The sequence below is a fragment of the Poromitra crassiceps genome (assembly GCF_964638095.1).
Source record: "Poromitra crassiceps genome assembly, chromosome: 15".
Lineage (NCBI taxonomy): Eukaryota > Metazoa > Chordata > Actinopteri > Beryciformes > Melamphaidae > Poromitra > Poromitra crassiceps.
Genome location: NC_139634.1, coordinates 14,324,210 through 14,346,100, shown reverse-complemented (window position 1 = coordinate 14,346,100; position 21,891 = coordinate 14,324,210). Strand labels below are relative to the sequence as shown.

The following is a 21,891-nucleotide window of genomic DNA, read 5'->3' as shown; positions in this document are numbered from 1 at the left end:
TCAATTGGAGGAGAGACGCCAAAAATTCAAACTAAAATTAAACCACAAAGCACTCCTCCACAGCAGCTGAGTCTGACGGCGACAAGACTTGAATTGAGCAGTATTTGAGCAGCCAGCGCCTTTCTGCAATTCATAAAGATAATAACCAGCAAAATCATGATAAAGATACAAGACAAGACTAAGATCTGATGATTAACACACCACGAACAACAAAAGTAACTAAAACAATACGTAATATCTAAGAATTTGTAGCAGCTAATAGTTAAATTAACACAGTAATAGAATAGACACATTTTGTGGATTGTGGGGAATGAAAATGAAATGATCTATGAATTTATTTCTTAAAAAAACTACTACTAATAATGTACATTAGAATAAGAGAAAAGTAGAGGAAACAGAAAAGGTGCAAAGTGGGAAATGTATTATGTGATTGATGTTTGCATTTCTGTTGTGATGCATAAGGTGATGAACGTGTCCTTTATGCTTATGTACCTATGTATAATTATGCAATTATTTTTGTCTAATATAAAAAAACAGCAGTTCATGGTGGACAGTTAATGGTTTTCGTGGTGTGTGTGTGTGTTCAATCTGCCACATAATCTACAATCAACCATAAAATGAATCACAAGAATAGATGCTCTTTCATGAAGGTTGTGGGTGGCTCTTAAAAGAGCCTTTTTGGGGAGAGGTCAAGGCAGCAGCTTTACTTCTTCTTGGGTGCAGCTTTCTTGGGTGCTGCTTTGGGCTTGGCAACTTTCTTCGCTGGTGCCTTCTTGGCGGCAACGGGCTTCTTCGCCACCTTCTTGGGACTCTTGGTCGCCTTCTTGGGGCTCTTGGCTGGTTTCTTAGCCACTGCAGCGGGCTTCTTGGCTTTCTTGGGGGATTTCTTGGCGGCTACGGCTACTGGCTTTTTAGTTGCAGCATTCTTCTTCGGGCTCTTGGCTGGTTTCTTGGCAGCGGGCTTCTTGGCTTTAGCAGCGGGTTTCTTAGCAACGGGCTTCTTCACCTTTTCTGCCTTGGGGACCTTGAATGAGCCGGAGGCTCCAGTGCCCTTAACCTGGAGCAGAGCGCCCTTTTCCACCAGCTTCTTAATGGCGATCTTGACCCGGGCATTATTCTTCTCCACGTCGTAGCCTCCAGCAGCCAGGCTCTTCTTGACGGCAGCCAGAGACACGCCGCTCCGCTCCTTGGAGGCGGACACAGCTTTGACAATCAGCTCACCGACGCTGGGACCAGCCTTCTTCGGCTTCACGACCTTCTTCTTCGCGGCTTTGGCCGGCTTGGTGGCTTTAGCCGGGGAGGCAGCGGCGGGTGCAGCTGGAGCGACTTCTGCCATTCTTCTTTTCTCGTCTTTTTTGCTTCACACAGCTCTACAGAATCTGTCTGACTGTTTGTCTATGCGCAGAGCAAGAGGCGGGACTTATACAGAGTATGAGGACCGTGTAGACTCAACCCACACCATCTCTCTCTGTCCTGTTGAAATGTGGCGGCACTTGTGTTTTCTCTTCCAGGTTTTAGGGATAAAATACACCGATTGGAGCAGTTTTCAAGTGTAAATGTTATTGGACCTGTTAGAAAACTTGTTTCCTTTCGGAATGAAGTCGTTTTTAGCAACGATGAGACTTTATTTTTATTCAGGGAAGCTTCAAACCTCTCCATTACACTGTCACAGTATTCGGTTGGCAGTGGGATTTCCTCACATTTCGACTCATAAAATGTTTAATATGGTTTAGATTCCAAAGAACAATAGTTTTCCAGTAAGCAGAGATGCTTGACGACGGAATAAAAGTCAAAGTGCTGTAGTGCTATGATTAGTTTTGTTTTAATCGTCATATGTTTTGGTGTCGGTAAACACAGTGAGGAATGGCAGTGACTTTGGGCGGGTTACATTGAGGCGCTAGCTTTCTGACTCTTACACCCATGATTAATTACAACTGAAATTATGTTTTATGTTTATGTTTGTTTTTACGTAAAAGTAGCTATAGGCCAAACATATATTTTCCAATAGCATGATTGCCTTATATAGACTAATACACTGCTATCCAACTTGCTTGAGTCCATTAGGCAGAACTATCATGATGTTAGTTAGCCTGATAAATCACTCTTCACAGTCTGATGGATCACATTTTAAGAACTGCAAGGTTAGTGCGTGGCTAAGAGGCAGCTCTGAGTTGTTGAAGGTTGAGAATATGTTTTATTTTATTTAGTTTTGATTAGCACTGTGGTAGTTTATAATATTTCCATTAGTAACTTCATATTGCGGTCTACAGTCACAGGGTGGTTTAGGTCTGGGATCAGACCATGAAATTCTTTGAATAAAGGGCATTTTTTCACCTTCTAATTGTTGTTTATTTCTGTGATAAGATAAGGTGAGAAATACTGCCCAAATTTCCATACCGTCCCCCGTGTGGAAATTTGTTAGATTCATGCTTCACATCATAGGCTAGTAAGGCTACATACAAAATACAAAGGTACATAAACTTACATAGGCTGATATATGTTGTTACTACTACTACTACTATAACTACTACTACAGCTGAATACCCATGCAGTGTAGCGTTGTGATTATTTTCCACTGAATTAGTTACTGTTGTAAATGTTTCTTAATCCACTGTTATGTTTCTTCACCTATATTGTATTACCAGTTGTGAGAGTGCCTCCACCATGCTTCCTTTTACTAATCACATGATTAGGACTTTCTTAACGAGAATTAATAAATAAAAACATTGGAAATCAATTTGAATACTAGTGAATTTGTAGCCTAATGGATTAGCAGACTTGCTTACTGTGGTGTAGTAGCCATTTATGTGGGTGTGGTACCCATACCACAGGTTGAGAACCACTTATTTTAAGCGATTTTGTAATACTAATTCATCTGTATCATTTCAATTTAAAATAACCCAGCTGCCTCAAATATGCTGAAATTTGAAAATTGCATAGTCACAATTTCAGTGCAAATTCTTTGATATTCATATTTGACATGGTTAACAATAGCTATTTAGTATTAGTGCATAATGCAAAGAAAGACTGGACTGAAGCATGATGTGTGGGGGGGGGGGGACTAAAATGTCAATTGGAACAGACTGCACCTTTAATAGAAAAGTATTTCAATTAATGAAAGTATCAGTAATATAAAACTCAAACTTGTGGGGAGAAAAATAACCATACAAAATGCATTACATTGTGCCACAGCCTAGAGAGAGGGTGTGATAAATGAAAAAGATACAAGAAGTGATTGGATGTTTTCTTAATAGCACGATTTGGCTTCATTCATCAGCACTGGGACCACGCAAACTGAACCACATTCAATGAGCATCAGCCCTTTTTTTTCAGTCTTCATTTCCATTTATTACATATGAGTCAAACGTCACAAAATACACTTGAGAAGCTCTTGCACAAAGATGCAGTAAAAAACGTAAAATGTAAAAGAGCAACTTTAGATTAGTCAGCAATGTCAATCTTCCACAAACATTCATTGGGTGCTTTTTTACTTGTTTGCTTTGCAAGTTATCAAAGTTGGGGGGGAAGTAGTCACTGAACAATAACAAGTAACTTTACTCTGTAAAATGAAACACAAGTTCACATCCATTCTCTGGGAAATTTAGGAAATCACTTACTGAAGTAGAAGTAGATCGCAAGTACCAAAAAGGTAAATTACAACATTTCATCAGAACATAATCTCCTTGAATACACTGAACATCACAGACTGATGATGATGATACATAACAATGTAAGAGTATTTAGGGGTGGAATTTTCATTTAAGGTTAATTTCAAAGGAAATTCTCTCTAAATCTGTCTTGTGGTCACACAATTCGATTTTTAAATTCCAATGACTGATTCAAGACCTGTTATCCCAGGGGTGTCCAAACTTTTTTGAATGGGGGCCAGATTTGATAGTTTGAAATTACCTGGGGCCAGCTGCTTCTCGCATCATATGGGTTATAAGAAGAAAAAAGACACACACATACAATACAATTGTACTCTAAGGATTATTAACCAATACGGTGTGGAGGGCCACATTATAGTATATTTTGAGAGAGAAGCTGTGGGGCATTTAAAATCGGTCCGGGGGTTGCATTTGGCCCCCGGGCCGGACTTTGCACACGCCTGTGTTATCCAGTCTCTCTGAATCGGACCGCCATGGCATAGTAGGCTATACTGTACATACAAAGGAAAAAAATGCCTCTCCCTGGAACTCAACTCGCCTCAACAGGCAGCCAAACTGCAGAGCTGTATAATAGGCTACATTATACTACCATCTCTATCAATTAATAAATGAAAATATAGAGGTCTCTCTTAAGCAGCCTAATATAGGGTGAATTTGCCTATATCAACCAAACTGGAAATATAATGTAAGTCTATATTTGAAACATACTATAGGCATCTCGCGCACTACGTGCGCTTGATTCAGCTCACATACGCAGCTCGGCCGCTACGTGGCCTCGCCCACAGCTCGTCTGCCTGTGTGGCCTCGCCTGCTCTATTGGTGTATGTGTCTATCTGTGTGTGTGTGTGTGTGTGTGTGTGTGTTGCTCACACAATGTTATTGCCCTTAATTTACATGGGCACGGGTGTGTGTGCGCCCCTTAAGTTTACACCAATCAGACTTATGACATCACTGATGACATCACCAATGTCTTTTGACATCACTACATCATCAGTGATGTCACAATGCCGATGTCACTGATGACATCATCTGTGATGTTACAATGCACAATTTATCAAGTGACATCACTGATGACATCAGTGATTTATGACATCACGTATGACATCATCAGTGATTTATGACATCACTAATGACATCAGTGGGACAAAAATGTAAACAGAGCAGATTGCCCACATGTTCTCCTTTATAATACAGGAATGCAAAGTCAGTGGAAAAGGTGACCAATGCCAGGTCAGACAAAATCATTCACTTAATTGCCCTATTTTGTGAGGAAAAAGGTGTCCATGTAAAGGTGACTATAGTTTGCATCCCTGATAATAGGATAATGAGGCTTATTATGCAAGTTACAATAAAGGTTGGTTCAAGACTAGAAACATGAAAAATAGTAGGGCTACAACTGATTTCATTTTAGTATGAGCAGTACACTTACATGCCATTTTGGTTATTTAATTTACTTTCCAATAAACCAAAGAAAATTAGAAAATCTATAATTCTCCCATAACACCAGACACCCTCCAATTACTAGAGAAACATTAATTCCCATATTAGTTTCACGGCTTGAAAACCTGCATTGTATGGAGTAGTGTCCGCCCTCAGGCAGTCATCTGCCTATTGTACTAAACTAAAACTGAACTCAAGTAATTACCATTTAAAAGCATGCATTTATAATAACCAAGTAGATGAACAAGCTCTTTTATGAAGCAGTGGGTGGCCCTCAAAAGGGCCTTTGGGTGGATGTAGTACAAAGCGGTTTACTTGGAGCTGGTGTACTTTGTGACGGCCTTGGTGCCCTCGGACACGGCGTGCTTGGCCAGCTCACCGGGCAGCAGCAGGCGGACAGCGGTCTGGATCTCCCTGGAGGTGATGGTGGAGCGCTTGTTGTAGTGAGCCAGGCGAGACGCCTCGCCGGCGATGCGCTCAAAGATGTCGTTCACAAAGGAGTTCATGATGCCCATGGCCTTGGAGGAGATGCCGGTGTCGGGATGGACCTGCTTCAGCACCTTGTACACGTAGATGGCGTAGCTCTCCTTCCTGGTCTTTCTGCGCTTCTTGCCGCCCTTGGCAGCAGTCTTGGTGACGGCTTTCTTAGAGCCCTTCTTGGGCGCTGGCTTGGCTGGTTCAGGCATGATCAGTTCTCGGTACTTGACAGCAACGAATGAACTCCGCAAGACAGAACAACTGTATTTATAGCCAGCTGATGCAAATAGCATTGTGCAGCTCCCCGCCTGCGGTTGGTTGAGTTTCGTCGCGTGACTGCACGCGCACCTCCCTGTAGGTGTATTCTGATTGGTTCCAGATTCCGCGCGCGCACTCGGAATATTGTTCCCATTCCCATCAAATATTGGGCTCTGTACAAAAAACGAAATTAAGTGTTTTATTAAAGCCTTGGACCTTTGCTCTATACATTTCACATTACAACGCCCCACCCCCACCCCTTGGGTAATTAATGGCACCGATTAAACTTCCTTTGTGGATATTGAGGGGGGGGATCTGTTACAACAGCAGTTCTCAAACTAGTAGAGGGACTCCCACCACGCTTCAGCTATTGCAGGCAGTAGTAGTTCTCAAACTGTTTCACATCAAGGACCCCTAAACGGACATAAATTAGACCACGGACCCCCATCTGATAAGACTTTGTCCCCATCTGATATGGTTTTAGCTTTTAGATGTTTTATTACAGAACGTGTATGAAACCCATGACCAACATAGCCATGTCACTATGGATGGAATTATAGTGAAAATAAATGACCCCCCTTTTGCTGGGGACCCCCTGCAACCCCCTCAAGGACCCCTGGTGGTCCCCAGACGCCACTTTGAGAACCACTGATTTACAATGTCAGAAACATTGTATCAAACTGAGAATTAGACGCAATGTTGTCATGATATAAATCATGGATAGCTAATACAGACATTACCGTGCTAAAAGGGACAATAAAGTATCACATTCAAATAATTGACAAGAGCATACTGTAGTAGACGGTAGGCTACTATACATTTATCATGTTATGAGGGCTTCCTGTTTAAGGCGCCTTTCTTCATTGAATTTCCACCATAATGTGAATTACTCTTATCTGTTCGATGAGTATATTCATTGCAGATGAGGTGATGCAATCCGGTCGAGTAATTTATGCAACTTTGGGATGCTTTGTATGTTTGTGCGTCCGTCTGTGTCACACACAGGTATGCAAAGTGATAGTGGAAAAACGTGACATACCAGGGCAGACAAATCCACTAAAAAAAACCCTATTTTGGGATGGAAAGTGCCTGCACACAGCAGATACATTTTAGGTAGTGTTTATCTCATTTTAGCCATTATACATTTGCGTGTTTTACAAGCTGCTGTTTCAGTATCCAGTATACGGATCTGTGGCTGTTCCCAACAAGGCTACACAAGGTTGATTGAATCGGTTTAGATTAGGCTACATGATTTATTTTCCAAGAGCAGAGTTGTGTTCCATGATACAAGAAACCGCTTAGCGTTAACAGACACACTAATCAATAGACAGGAATAGTCTTTTCTTAGATAAATTGGGCGGCTCTTAAAAGAGCCTTTGTTGTTTTTTTGTTGGTCGGTAAATGAAGTTAACCTCCGAAGCCGTACAGAGTGCGGCCCTGCCTCTTCAGAGCATACACCACATCCATGGCGGTGACGGTCTTTCTCTTGGCGTGCTCGGTGTAGGTGACGGCATCACGGATGACGTTCTCCAGGAAGACCTTGAGCACCCCACGGGTCTCCTCGTAGATCAGACCAGAAATGCGCTTTACTCCGCCTCGGCGAGCCAGACGGCGGATAGCGGGCTTGGTGATTCCCTGGATGTTATCACGGAGAACTTTACGGTGCCGCTTGGCGCCTCCTTTGCCGAGTCCCTTTCCGCCCTTGCCTCTTCCAGACATCGTGCTGATTCGTTTAGTTCGAAAAGAAGAACAAACTGATAAAGACGCTCAGAAAGCTTCACAATATAAACATTATTTGCGGACCTAAATGAGGAACAAAAGAGCGCGCTTAACTGGGCGATACCAAATTCCTTCAAACAGTCCTCCCCCATCTGGATTTTTTTTTTCAAAATAACTTCAGCTGTGGCCTGTCAGCAGCGTTTCCGGTTATGCGACGCTGCCTTCAAAATAAAATGCAGACCAATATAACTAATCAAATAATTCGGCAATCAAAAGTGGCCCGAATCTACCCCAAAGCTTACAAAGGGTCATCTTCGGCTGCTCTGAGTCCTCTCTGGACTTCCTTACAAGCAGTGCAACAATATCTGACACTGGGGACAACTGTCGCCAAAATACTTGTGGTGGAAGTCCTCCACTTCGCCTTCTTTTCGGGTGTGGCTGATGGACATGATCATCATGTTAACAGTTCTACAGATGGAGAGACTCAGATCCCTGAGAACCAACTTAACCCAGCGAGCACAAAACGTTTTTTTCAACGTTGATTTTTAGTTGAAATCTGGGTGATATTGGGTTTGAACGTCTAAGACCTAATTTCACCCTCTTTTCAACCGGCTAAAATGCGGTTACAACGTCAACATGTAAAAAAACACAATTTGGTTCATCATATTGTTAAAACATTTGTTGTAGCTTGGAATAGAGGCAATATTGATAGTGTGTGGATTGGCATTTGTCCATTTTATTGTGTAACTGAGAGTTGAAATCTGGTCTATACGAAAACTACATTTCAACGCATTTTATGTCACATGAAATATCATAAATATGGGACTATATAGGCTATGTGGTGCCAGCAAAAAGCTTCCAGGACACAACTATGGTTAATAGTTTAGCGCAATACTATAAAATAATGAATTCAGTTCCTGCCGCAACGTGCATGCGCAAGTACTTAGTCGCTAGCTATAGGCTACTAGCTGTGACTGACTAGACCAAAGCAAGTCTGCACCGGTCTGCACCAAGTGCGGAACGAGGTGCTCTGGGCAGCTATGTTATTGTAACAGACTGTATACGAGGCTCTGTGTACCTCCTCAGTCTCTGGTGTTAAATGAAGTAACCTCTGAAGCCATAGGCTACAGCCTATAGACAACACACACACACAACATAATTTTAGTCTGTTACATTAATATAATAGTCTCGTACACATCACATAAAATAACTTAACTCCCGATCGTCGACAATCATGTAGTCTACAAGTTGTGTGCGAGATAGAGTATGTATGTGCCCAGCTCTCTATAGAGTATAAGAAAATGTATAGCTCAGCGCGTTAAGCGGACTGGCTTGAATGTGGGAAAGCGGGGTTCGAATCCCGTGTGCGCTGCTGAATTTTTAATTTAAGAACCTGGTGAAATATGGTCTAAATCTGAACGTTCAATAAACGTCTGCAAATAGTGGGTGAAAAAACTTTCACTTTCAAACCTTCCTTGCACGTTTTTTCAACGTTGACCCTAAACGTTTTTTAAACGTCTTTTCAACCGAAAAATGCTCGCTGGGAAGCTTAAAAGGTTCTCAAATATCTGGGACCCGTTTTTGGCTTACTTTGACGAGGTTAAGGATGATAAGTGACTGAGGTTGGGGATGGTGGATGGCTCCCTCGGCTATTATCCCATGGACCCCATGAAGCACTTTGAATTGCCTCTGTGTATGAAATGTGCTATACAAATAAACTTGACTTGACTTGACTTGACCCCCTTAGGCGGAATCCCAGGTACACGATATCTCTTTTCTCGTCTTTATTGTCACACAACACACACTACAACACATGCACGGAGGGCCACAACACACACATGCTGACGGTGGCCGGTGAAGTTTGTCCTCTGCATTTAACCCATCCTGGCTTTGTCCTTTCCTCCTGGGGCAGGCCAGGAGCAGTGGTCGCTTTCTCGTACAGCGCCCGGGGACCGACTTCGGATGTTGTCGTCACTGGTCGGATGACGATGACGATCTGATCTTCTGCATGTTTTTAGTGGGCGGGGGGGTTATATATGGAGGAACCCCCCTGGGGGAGCACGGGGAGAACATGCAAACTCCACACAGACAGAAAGGCCCTTACGACGAGATACCCCACCTGGGCAGTAGGCACTGAAGATATGGGGGGAACACAACCACAGCGCCTACAGTGTCCCAGGCGAGAATCGAACTCAGGACCTTTTGACTGCGAGGCGACAGCTCTACCACTGAGCCACCGTGCCCCCTCTTATAAGCACATAAGCACCTTATGCGGCTGATAGCACTATGTTGTATTGTTGAATGTCAATGATGTATGTATGTTTTTTTCCCTTTCTTTGTTCGTATATTGTTCTATAAAAAATTTAAAATAAAATATATTAAAAAAAAGTGGCCCGAATCTGATTGTTTCCCCCTAATGCCTCCCCCAGACCTGACGATAATTTGCCCGATAGTGGCCAAGATTACCCCCTCCCGACTATTTCTGGGGTGCTCCCGATTTGAATCTGACCTGGGCCACTTTCAAATGTGGAAATACAAATCAGATTCAAATCAGATTATTTTGAATGTGACCTCAGTGTGAATGGGGCATTTATACCTCGCATTAACATGTGTTTTCTGTCATCAGGAAGGGAGACCGGAAGGAAGTTGACCATCTGGTGACTTGGTGCAGTCAAAACAACCTTGTGTTAAATGCTCAAAAAAGAATGGAGATGATTGTGGATTACAGGAGGAACAAAGCCCCACCTTCCCCCATCACCCTGGGTGACTCCCCAGTCAACACTGTGGAGTCCTTCTGCTTCCTGGGGACCATCAACAGCCAGGACCTAAAATGGGAGCTGAACATCAGAGCTCTCACCAAGAAGGCACAGCAGAGGATGTACTTTGTGCGGCAGCTGGAGAAATTCAAAGTGCCAAAGGCCACGATGGTGCACTTCTACACCTCCATCGTTGAGTCCATCCTCAACTCCTCCATCACCATCTGGTATGCTGCTGCCACTCTCAAAGACACTAACAGACTTCAGCGCATCATCCGCTGCGCTGAGAAGATAATTGGATGCAACCTGCCATCCTTCCAGGACCTGCATGCAGCCAGGACACGGTGGAAGCGGTCTCGCAAGATCATGGCTGACCCCTCCCACCCTGGCCACAAACTCTTTAAGACACTCCCCCACGGCAAGAGACTGAGGTCTGCCAAGACCAGCTTCCAGTGCCCTCAGTCCTACAGCAACAAGGCACGGTTTCAGAGAAAGTCCGTGGCTGAGGAGAAGGAGAGAACACAGCTGATCGAGCTACTCAGGCAGAGCACAAATCCGACACAGGAGGGCGTCCCCGCTCCACAGACGGCAGCCCCTGCTCAGACCAGCCTGCAACAGCAGCACGGGAGCGCGCAGGTCGGGAGCGCGTCGACGGCAGGGAGGCAGAGAGGAGAGGCAGCAGCTCCCACCAGCCTGCGGCAGCAGAACGGGGGCACCGCACCGGGAGCAGACGGGCAGCAGAGAGTCGTGACGGCAGTACCAGCAGCAAGGAGAGATTTACAACAGCTGTATGGGAGAGGAAGAGCGCTGACCAACATCGAGTCCAACACTGCAGCTGGAGGCCTGAGGGAGAGGAGTTCCACAGCTACCGAGAGAGAGCCAGCCATCCCCGGGGGAAGCAAGCAGCATTTTCAACACCGGCGATCACAGAGCGACGGGGGGAAAACAAGAGAGCAGCAGCAGGATGCCGCTGAAAGAGCGGTCGGTCTCCTACAAAGCTTCGACATCAAGCTACCCTCTTCCGACGGCGACACTGGAGATGAGGCGCCGGAGGGAGAGGACAGTGAGCGAGATGAGGAGGCGTATGGTTCAGCCAGCGAGGAGCCAAGCTCGCCCGACAGCAGCGAGCAGAGCTCGAGCGGAGGGGACAGGTCCCTGACGGTGGACGCACCACCGCCTGACGGACAAGTGAGTTCGAGAAATAAAAGACACGATGTGACACCTCTCAAAAATGTTGACAAAAAGCACAAGTCCTAATGAACAGCAAAGAACCCATCACCTCACCCTGTGAATGTCTGTTTTCTCAATTACAACCTGTAACTTGAGAGGAATTAAGTCAATAGAAAATAGAAATATAAAAATAAATGCCCTCCTAAAAACACAAAGTGATATTATATGTGCACAAGAATTAAGGTTAACAACACAAGATTATATAGTTAATGTAACCGGAATGTGGGTAAAGGGTACCTCTATTATTTCTATTGGCGCGGACAGAGCGGATGGGGTTGGCATATTTTTTAAAGGTAATGCTGAAATTATAAAAAGCAGAGAAATTATTCCAGGTAGAGTTCTTTTGGTTGATTGTTTTTATGGTAATGTTAAAATGAGAGTTATAAATGTTTACACCCCTCCCGATGCCTCAGCAAAGGTCAGAATATTTAAAAAATTGCATGAACTCCTAACTGTTAGTTTTCATACTGTGCTCTGTGGGGACTTTAATGCTTACACGGATGGCAACGACCGCATTCCTGTGCAGCCATACAAATCCAGTAAAGCGGGGAAAGCACTTGAACATCTCAGTGCCGCTTGTGGCATCAGGGATGTGTTTAGAGTGCTGCACCCAACTGCAGTGGATTTCACCCGTTTTGATAAAGTTTGTAAGACAAGAATAGACCGGATCTACATCACAAACAATATCACTCCTCTAGCTTACACAAAAAAGGTTTTGGTCAATTCTGATCATCTTGCTGTGGAAACTCGTTTGAGCTTCGACAAAAGTGAAAAGAAAGGTTTCTGGAAATTAAATACTAGCTGTTTGAAGAACAGTGATGTAATAGTAGAGCTTAAGAACGAAATTGCCAACATAAAAAATTTAGATATACTGTCTGAGTCTGTTGCCCAGCTCTGGGAGACCATGAAGACTCGACTGAGGGATTTCCTTAAATATAAATGTAAAATTCTAAATAAAAAACAAAATGAGAAATATAAAATGTTAATGATGAAATATGTTGAACTGCAAACAAAACCAGATAAAACGGAAGAAGATAAAGATGATTTAAGTGAAACTGAATCAGAACTGACCAAAATGAATAATATGTGTGGTTGTCTCTACTTAGAGGGAGGTATGATTGATAATATGGAGTCTTCCACTAATATTCAGAGTCTGTTAAACACACACAAAAATAATCTAAAGAATAAACATGTAGATGCAATTAGAAATGAAAATGGGCAAGTCATTAAGGAAGAGAAGGAGAAAAGAGAGGCGGTTAGGTCTCTCTGTGAAAACATGTACAAGAAAGTAAACATAAACCAAGCAAAGCTGAGTGAATTTCTGGATCCCAGGGTTCTACCAGAGGGCAATTTAAACCCACTAGGTGGAGAAATTACCGAAGAGGAAGTAAGGCAAGTCATCTTAAAACTAAACAGGGGCAAATCTCCAGGTCCAGATGGCCTCCCTGTTGAATTTTACCAAGCATGTGTGTCTGAGTTAGCAGACTTCTTAGCCTCTGTCTATAACGAAGGGATCCAGAAAGGCACTCTACATAACTCCTTCTATCATGGAGTGATATCACTCATCTTTAAAAAGGGTGACGCACAGGATATTGATAATTGGAGACATATAACATTAATGAACATTGATTATAAGATACTTGCTAAAATAGTTATGAATAGATTAAACGACACCCTAGAAAGAATAATTGAAAAAGAGCAGACCTGTGCTATAAAGGGAAGACTAATGTGGGATAATTTGGGGGTATTTAGAGACATAATTAATAATGAGGATGAATTTTTTATAATAGGTTTGGACCAAAAAAAAGCTTTTGATTTTATTTCAAGGGAATATTTGTGGGAGGTTTTAAGGTGGTATGGTTTTGATGTTGATTTTATTGATATAATTAAATTGTTGTACTCTAAGTCGATTACCCAGGTAAATGTGAACGGTATTTTGACAGATTCTTTTGAAATCATGAGAGGGGTGAAACAAGGTTGCCCGCTTTCAGCAGCCTTGTACATCCTAGCAATTAATCCATTACTAAAAATAATTAAGGGAGATAACAGGCTGAGCGGGACAATAACAAGTAGTGGACATCGGGTAACTGTCCTGGCCTATGCCGATGACGTCACAGTCATCATAAAAAATCAAGAGGAACTAGATATAATAAATAAATACCTTCAGTTATATGAAGAGGTATCTGGGGCTAAACTGAACCACAATAAAACTGAAGGAGTGTGGTTTGGAAAGAGTGACGCCCAGCCTGTTATTAGTATAAAGGATAGAAATCATATGAAAATATTAGGAATAAAAGTAAGTAATATAAACTCCTATGAAGAAAATTGGGATAACAAACAAGTAGAAATAAAGGAGGAACTAGATAAATGGGTAAATAAATCAAGTAATTATAAATCTAGAATATTAATAATAAAAACCTTTGTATTATCCAAATTATTGTTTCTAGCGTCTGTCTTCCCTCCCAAGGATCAGACACTAGTTAAAATTAATAAAATGATCGTCAATTTTATCTGGGGAACGACTAGAGAAGTGACACAAAGGAAGCTACTGTACAAAAGCAAACAGGAGGGAGGCCTAGGTGCCTTTGACTTGGGCTTAAAACTAAAAACTGTTTTTTGTAAAACTACTGCACTTGCAGTAGAAAGGGAAGCAGTGTGGATTGGCGAGGCACTCAGCTGGACCAAGAAAAGAGGCCGAGCTCGGAGCTCAGTGCCATATTATAAACTCCTGTATGGTGATTTTGTCTCCAAATTTGCATATTTAAATATCAACTGGTTTGGAATGTCCAGCAAAGACATATATGTCAAGATATGTAGTGCTTTGTATGGTGGCTCTGTCCCCTACACACACTTGGATCAAGCAGAAGCTCAGGTTTGTATTAGAAATATATTTAGTAAAAATCTAACTGAAAACAAAAGAGATACAATGTGGCTGGTCTCTGTCGGCAGACTGGCTGTGAGAATGGTAGTCAAATGGTGCTGCTTTGTTAAAACAACCAAGTGCCCCATGGAAAACTGCAACGAAGAAGAGACCATTGAGCACCTGCTTTTAAACTGTGAAAGATCCAAGTGTGTGTGGGAGAAAATGAAACACATTGGTTTAAATGTCACTGTGAATTATAAAGCTGTCTTTTATGGAGTCTTCACTGAAAAACTGCCTAGACCACACCAGGATTTTTTCTGGTCTGTGATATGTGTGGTGGTGTCTAAGTTGTGGAAAACCAGGTGTGCCATCATTATGCGTCAGGTCTCCATCCCGGGTGAGGTGGTCTTTAAACAGATCAAGTCTGAACTGAAAAAACAGAGGACAATGGACATACGAACTAAAAGACCCACACCGTGGCACCTGTTGGCTCTATAATTTATTTTTATGGTTGTATTGATTGATGCACTATGTAAAAAAAGAAACAAAAAACTGTATTATTTTGATATTTTGACTGCATAAACTTGTACCTGAACAATTTTCCAATAAAGCCATTTAAAAACCCCAAGACCAGCTTCTTCCCAACCGCCCTCAGCAGTGGCTGTGAAGTGGCACAGACTCATTTATGTAGAATGCGGAGCACAGCGATTCTCCCTAAGTGCACTGATTCGTAATTGTTACCCGTCGCTCGCCCCCTTCAGGACACAGAGATCTCATTGGGAATCGTGAAGACATGATCGGTCACAAAGGTGACCAGATGACAGGTCCATGTCATCATAGCAGCGAATGATGACATCCGACCTCACATGTGGATCTGTACGTCCAGATGTCGAGACCTCACCTGTCCAGGCCGGTTTCGAACCGGGGACCTCCAAGGGATGAGACGACAGTTAGTAAATGGCAACTTTACCCACTGTGCTACCGTCCCTCATATTATTCTCAGAAATGAAATTATTTGTTCATGTGGCTCGATTCTATGCTCTCTTACAGTTTCTCAAGAGTCGTTTTATTTTGAAAAACCAAGACACTGCACAGCGAAAGTGTTATTTACTGTGTTAACTTGACACCAAGCCACCAAGAATCTCCCGATTGGGCGACGATTTTGAAGCTGCAACTGACCAATGAACGTCAACGCTCGAGAGGGATATAAACCGGGCTCTAGGCGGTTGCCATTCATTCTTTTATTCTCTCGTGAATCAGAAGAAAACATACAACATGAGTGGACGAGGCAAAACCGGCGGAAAGGCTCGCGCAAAGGCGAAAACCCGCTCATCTCGTGCTGGACTCCAGTTCCCGGTCGGCCGTGTCCACAGGCTGCTGCGCAAAGGAAACTACGCTCAGCGTGTCGGTGCTGGAGCTCCGGTGTATCTGGCGGCGGTGCTCGAGTATCTGACTGCTGAGATCCTGGAGTTGGCTGGAAACGCTGCCCGCGACAACAAGAAGAGCCGCATCATCCCCCGTCACCTGCAGCTGGCCGTCCGCAACGACGAGGAGCTCAACAAGCTGCTTGGCGGAGTCACCATCGCTCAGGGCGGTGTGCTGCCCAACATCCAGGCGGTGCTGCTGCCCAAGAAGACCGAGAAGGCTGCCAAGAAGTAAACTGCATCAGCCTGTCCAAACATCAAACCAAAGGCTCTTTTAAGAGCCACCCAATCCCATGAAAGAGTTATCCGTACCGTAGTTGTAACACATCACTTTATTAAGATTTGTATAGTTTGGAAACTTGTCCAAGAACGAGGTTACTATATGATTTCTATTGTTAACTTGACATTTTATTTGGAGGCCGTACCCCACAAACACAGCAGTTGGCAGTGGCACACAATCATGTGTAACATGGAATTGTACATTAAAAGCTTGAATTATCCAGAGATGCAAACTAGCATTTTGTTAGGATGTGTCAGTGTATTTTCCCAACTAAAGCATAACCTAACATGCAGGCCCAACCAGCATTCGTCATGCTGGAATAACCCAGAATAGTCTGCAGCATGATTAAATCATCCCACATTATTGATTTTGTTTCCTATTTCAATCGTGTTCAAGTAGTTTAAAACGCGGGATATTTAAAATTGGAATGCTGTATGATGTCAAAGTGGCGGCTAGAAGACAAAGCAACACAGTTGTGGGGGTTGGGGCTCACAGTCACCCATTCCCTTTGAGCTCAAAGCAGCTTTGTTTTTATGCATATCCCCAGGGCCGCTGCTGGCCGTTTGGGCTTTTAAATGGCTTTATTGGAAAATTATTCAGGTGCAAGTTATGCAGTCAAAAAATCAAAATAATAGTTTTTTTGTTTCTTTTTTACATAGTGCATCAATCAATTCAACCATAAAAAATAATTATAGAGCCAACAGGTGCCACGGTGTGGGTCCCCTAGTTCGTAGGTCCATTGTCCTCTGTTTTTTCAGTTCTGACTTGATCTGTTTAAAGACCACCTCACCCGGGATGGAGACCTGACGCATAATAATAGCACACCTGGTCTTCCACAACTTGGACACCACCACACATATCACAGAGCAGAAAAAGACCTGGTGTGGTCTAGGCAGCTTTTCAGTAAAAACACCATAAAAGACAGCTTTATGATTCACAGTGACATTTAAACCAATATGTTTCATTTTGTCCCACACACACTTGGATCTTTCAAAGTTTAAAAGCAGATGCTTGCCGTTTGGCTGCCCTAAGCGTCATTTCTTTGTGACGCCCCTCCCTCCCAAGAACAACAAACGCATTATTACCAAGTAATGATTCAGTACTCATGAACTACTAGGTATGATTGGTTAGATTTACATTAGGGTACACAAAAAGAGTAACTAATGGACAGGCAATCATTAATGATTAAGTAGGCTATCACAAACGGACCATTAACTAATGATTAACTATTCTACTCAGGAACTGACCAACTAATCATTTAATGATTAACTATACTCACAAACTGACTAACTAATCATTAACTAATAGTTCCTCGTTAGTTCCTGTAACTACTGTAAATTGTGTGTACCTTAGCTCCAGTACCTCCCCTGGTAGCTCAGTGGTAGAGGATTTTTTTTTTGTAGGTATGAGGCCCCTGGTTCAACCCCCTGCTTCTCGAGGTTTTCTGTAGAAAGGCCGTCAAAGGGGTCACGTGACCCCTGTGAGTTAAAATAAAATATATCTTTGCACTCGATCGAGTTCCAAATCCCTACTTTCTTGACTTTTCCTAAATATGTCTGTTGTACCACCCTGCGTTCATACATTTTCAAAATCAGACCGGGATAAGATATATTCCTATGTAATTGCAAAAAAAAAAAAAATCCAAGGATGCAATGCTCTTTTTCTCTCAGCAGAGGTTGCAAGGGGACATTCTGAAGTGAATAAGATTGATATCTATAGATAGATAGATAGATAGATAGATAGATATTGTTATTATTCAGGCATGCACTCCCTCCCTCCCTCACTCCCACAGACACCCGTCCCTCCCTCACTCTCTCCCTCACTCCCTCCCTCCCTCACTCCCACAGACACCCCTCCCTCCCTCACTCTCTCCCTCCCTCACTCTCTCCCACAGACACCCCTCCCTCCCTCACTCTCTCCCTCACTATCTCCCTCCCTCCCATGACACCCCTCACTCACTCTCTCCCTCCCTCCCTCACTCCCACGACACCCCTCCCTCACTCACTCTCTCCCTCCCTCCCTCACTCCCATGACACCCCTCACTCCCTCACTCCCTCACTCCCTTACTGAGGAGACATGACTAATAATGATATGTGATATTATGGGTATGAATTACGAACATGACAAAAATGCCCTGTATTAGACACAGAGAGATCAAAGAGATAGATACAGTAGATAGGCAGACAGACAGATGAACTGACGGAAGGGCGGGCGGACGGACAGACAGAGAGACAGACACTCTACATGTGCATATGGAAATTAACATTACCGTATGTTCTCTTTACATTATGTCCCCCCCCCCCCCCCCCCCCCCCATCTTCTCCCCTGTTACTTGCCCCGGTCGCTGCTCCAACCCCTCTGCCGATCTGGGGAGAGACCATTGCGTCCTTCCCACCATTTCACACATAATTACACCTCCCCCCCCCCCCGGCCAGTACATTTCGCATTTGAATAGAATTCCATCCCTGCATCTCCACAAAGGACAGGGTGACTCGGAGAGTGACTTTAGATGTGGGAGAGAACGCGATTTAGGGAGAGATCTCTATCTAAAGAGAGGGTTTGATGGCTTTGTGCTCAACCAAGTCAGTTGAGAGAGCGATTGGAGAAATAATTCACCACAGAGGAAAATGGAGGATGTGCAGTGCAAGTAATTCTGCTGAGTGTGTGTGTGTGTGTGTGTGTGTGTGTGTGTGTGTGTGTGTGTGTGTGTGTGTGTGTGTGTGTGTGTGTGTGTGTGTGTGTGTGTGTGTGCGTGTGTGTGTGCGTGTGCGTGTGTGTGTGTGTGTGTGTGTGTGTGTGCGCGCGTGCGTGCGTGCGTGCGTGCGGAGGGAGGATAACTACTTCTACTAGCAAAGTTTTTGTTTTGTGCAGTATGTGTGGTATCAACCAACCAGACAGACAGACAGACAGACAGACAGACAGACAGACAGACAGACAGACAGACAGACACACAGACAGACAGACAGACAGACAGACAGACAGACAGACAGACAGGATAGATAGATAGATTTTCAGCGTCCTTCTCACCTTTTTCCACCCCTAACCAGTTTGCATGCCTGAATAATAACAATAAGGCCTACGACGTGATAAGTACCCTAGCCTACAGTAATAGACACTGTGGGTGGGGCTGTTATGATCATTGTATTCACTGAGACACCAAGAGCTATAAATTAGCCCACAGGTAGCTGAGTAGTTGAGCAGTCTGTGTTCATTATTTACAATGCGTCCTGGCGGCAGGAGCAGAGAGCTCTACAGACGGAGACACTGGACGCCAGAGCAACTACTGGCCATTATACAGAGTGTTTCAGAGGGGGAATCTGATGGAGAAGCAGAGGAACTGGCATGCGACCTAGAGAGTGATGATGAGAGAGATGATGATGGAAGTGGCGTTGTTATAGAATCTGATTCAGGTTCAGAATCAGAACCTGAGGCGACCACATCCATGGAAGAGACATCACCATCCATGCAAGAGACAGCACGAGATGGTACCGTATGGATTGAACAACCCCCTGGCTGTTCATCGGCCAACATGATGAGAGAACCTCCAGGGCCCACACCTCACGCCAAGGAAAATATCACAAATCCACTGAGCAGTTTACTGTGTTTGCTTGACACAGAAATGTGGGAACAGATTCTAAAGTATACTCAGGCCGAGGCTGACCGAAACAATGCTGATATGTTCAATGTGACAATGGACCAACTAAAAGCATTTGTGGGTCTCGTTTATTTGAGAGGTATTACCGGTGGCAAAAGCCAGAAACTGGACGACTTCTGGTCTGCTGAAATGGGAAATCCTGTTTTCAAGGAGACAATGTCTCGCCAGAAATTCAAAGATATCATGCGCTATCTACGCTTTGATGACAAGAGCACAAGGGCTGCCCGCCTTGTGGAGGACAAATTTGCCATGATATCAGAGACATTTGATCGATTTGTGAAAAACAGCACTGCTTCTTACACGCCTGGGGAGAACATAACTGTTGATGAACAATTGTTCCCCACCAAGGCGCGCTGTCGTTTCACACAGTACATGGCCAATAAACCGGATAAATTCGGCATAAAATTCTTGGTAGCCGCTGATGTTGAAACCAAATACATGTTGAATGCCCATCCCTATCTAGGGAAAGACAACAGTAGGCCACCTGGACAGCGCTTATCGGACAATGTTGTGCTTCGTCTGATGGAGCCATTCCTGGAGAAAGGAAGAAATGTAACGACAAACAATTACTTTACCTCGTTACCACTGGCAAACACTCTTTTGGCGCACAAAACCACCATTGTTGGCACAATGAATAGAATCAGACGAGAGATGCCCCCGTGTACAAAGGCACAGATGGAAAGATTTGCCTCCAAGGTGCTGAGGGCTGGACAAGCCACACTCACCGTTTACCAGGCAAAACCACGGAAAAACGTCTGCCTCCTCAGCACAATGCACCAGACCGTTTCAACTGACAATGGCCCCAAGAAACTGCCCGAAACTGTTTCCCACTACAACAGCACTAAACATGGTGTTGATGTTATGGACCAGATGGCACGCTTGTATTCAGTAAAGGGAGGGACCAGGCGTTGGCCTGTAGCTGTGTTCTACAACATCCTAGACCTGGCTGCAATTAATGCACACATTCTGTACAAACAGTGCATGGACGTCAACATAACCAGAAAGAGATTTATTCTGGAGCTGGTGAAAGAGCTGTGTGCGCCTCAGAGAAGGGCCAGGGCTGTGCGATCAGTGGCACCATCAGTGGCACGTCGTAGGCTGCTTGAAACTCCTTCCCCTCCTACCAAACGAAAAAAGTGTCAAGTCGCCAGATGCAGTGGTAACAAGACTTGTGACATCTGTGAGGCATGTAGGCGACTTGTCTGTGGGAAATGTACTAAGCCACCAACACCAACACCAAAGATCTGCTGCGAATGTTGATCAGAAGACAGCCAGCTGAGCCGACTGTGCTGAAACCGAAAGATCACAGTGACCAAAAAAAGACTGCTGTCACGAAAGACATTTTTCACCTAGTTCATGCAAAGTCAGCTGTATTTTTTTGTTTTATTTTACTGAATGTCAATTGTATTGTATGCTGCAGTAGAACCTACAAAATAAACCTGAACTTGCCCCAAGTTTCAAAATCAGCTTTTTGTATATTTATTGTTTATATAATGTATTATGTGTTTAGCTTTATTCAACATACACAAACTTGTGACATCTGTGAGGGACCATTTCAAGGTTCAAGGTTCAAGGTTCAAGGTTTTTATTGTCACATACAGCATCACAAGGTAATTAGCAGTGAAATTTGGGCCGCGGCCACTCTTGAGCCAGGTCGTAACACAGACCGATAAATAAATACATACAGACAGACAGACAGGTAGATACAGACAGACAGTCAGACAGACAGACAGGCAGACAGACAGACAGACAGGATAGATAGATAGATATATAGATAGATAGATAGATAGATAGATAGATAGATAGATAGATAGATAGATAGATAGATAGATAGATCAGACAGGCAGACCATTGCTAGCCTAGGTAAACCCAGCAACATACTGTATGTATTATGTTAATACACAGGTTAACGTGAGCCGAGAGTGTGAAGGATCAATAAAGCCAGGAGTCAGGATGTTGTCTCACAGAATTGTATTCAGCCAAACATACATCTTTGCCATCGGAAGATTTCAGAATGACAGAATGACACACAGTCAAAGGCTTTATACCAGTGATACTCAACTTGCGACCCGGGGGCCAGATGTGGCCCACGTTAAGGTGCCAAGTGGCCCCCGGACCAAT

The 21,891-nt window shown here is 43.7% G+C and overlaps 3 protein-coding genes and 2 pseudogenes across 5 annotated transcripts in view; 1 reads left to right on the top strand and 4 right to left on the bottom strand.

Moving 5' to 3' along the window:
• Nucleotides 1-21,891, bottom strand: part of LOC310790632 (histone H3.2) — a gene marked incomplete at its 3' end in the record, with an annotated part of 494,832 nt that overhangs the window by 4,364 nt on the left and 468,577 nt on the right. The gene's annotated exons all lie outside the window — the stretch shown is intronic.
• LOC310790619 (histone H1 pseudogene) lies at nucleotides 704-1,336 on the bottom strand (annotated as a pseudogene). The gene has a single exon. The product of its transcript is annotated as a histone H1 pseudogene (transcript).
• LOC310790624 (histone H2B 1/2) lies at nucleotides 5,420-5,794 on the bottom strand (the record flags this gene model as incomplete). Its single annotated transcript, XM_083652334.1, has 1 exon — nucleotides 5,420-5,794. The coding sequence occupies one exon, from the start codon at nucleotides 5,792-5,794 to the stop codon at nucleotides 5,420-5,422; it is 375 nt and encodes a 124-aa protein (XP_083508460.1).
• LOC310790628 (histone H4) lies at nucleotides 7,251-7,562 on the bottom strand (the record flags this gene model as incomplete). The annotated part of the gene is made up of 1 exon (XM_083652335.1): nucleotides 7,251-7,562. The coding sequence occupies one exon, from the start codon at nucleotides 7,560-7,562 to the stop codon at nucleotides 7,251-7,253; it is 312 nt and encodes a 103-aa protein (XP_083508461.1).
• LOC310790621 (histone H2A pseudogene) lies at nucleotides 15,687-16,070 on the top strand (annotated as a pseudogene). The gene has a single exon. The product of its transcript is annotated as a histone H2A pseudogene (transcript).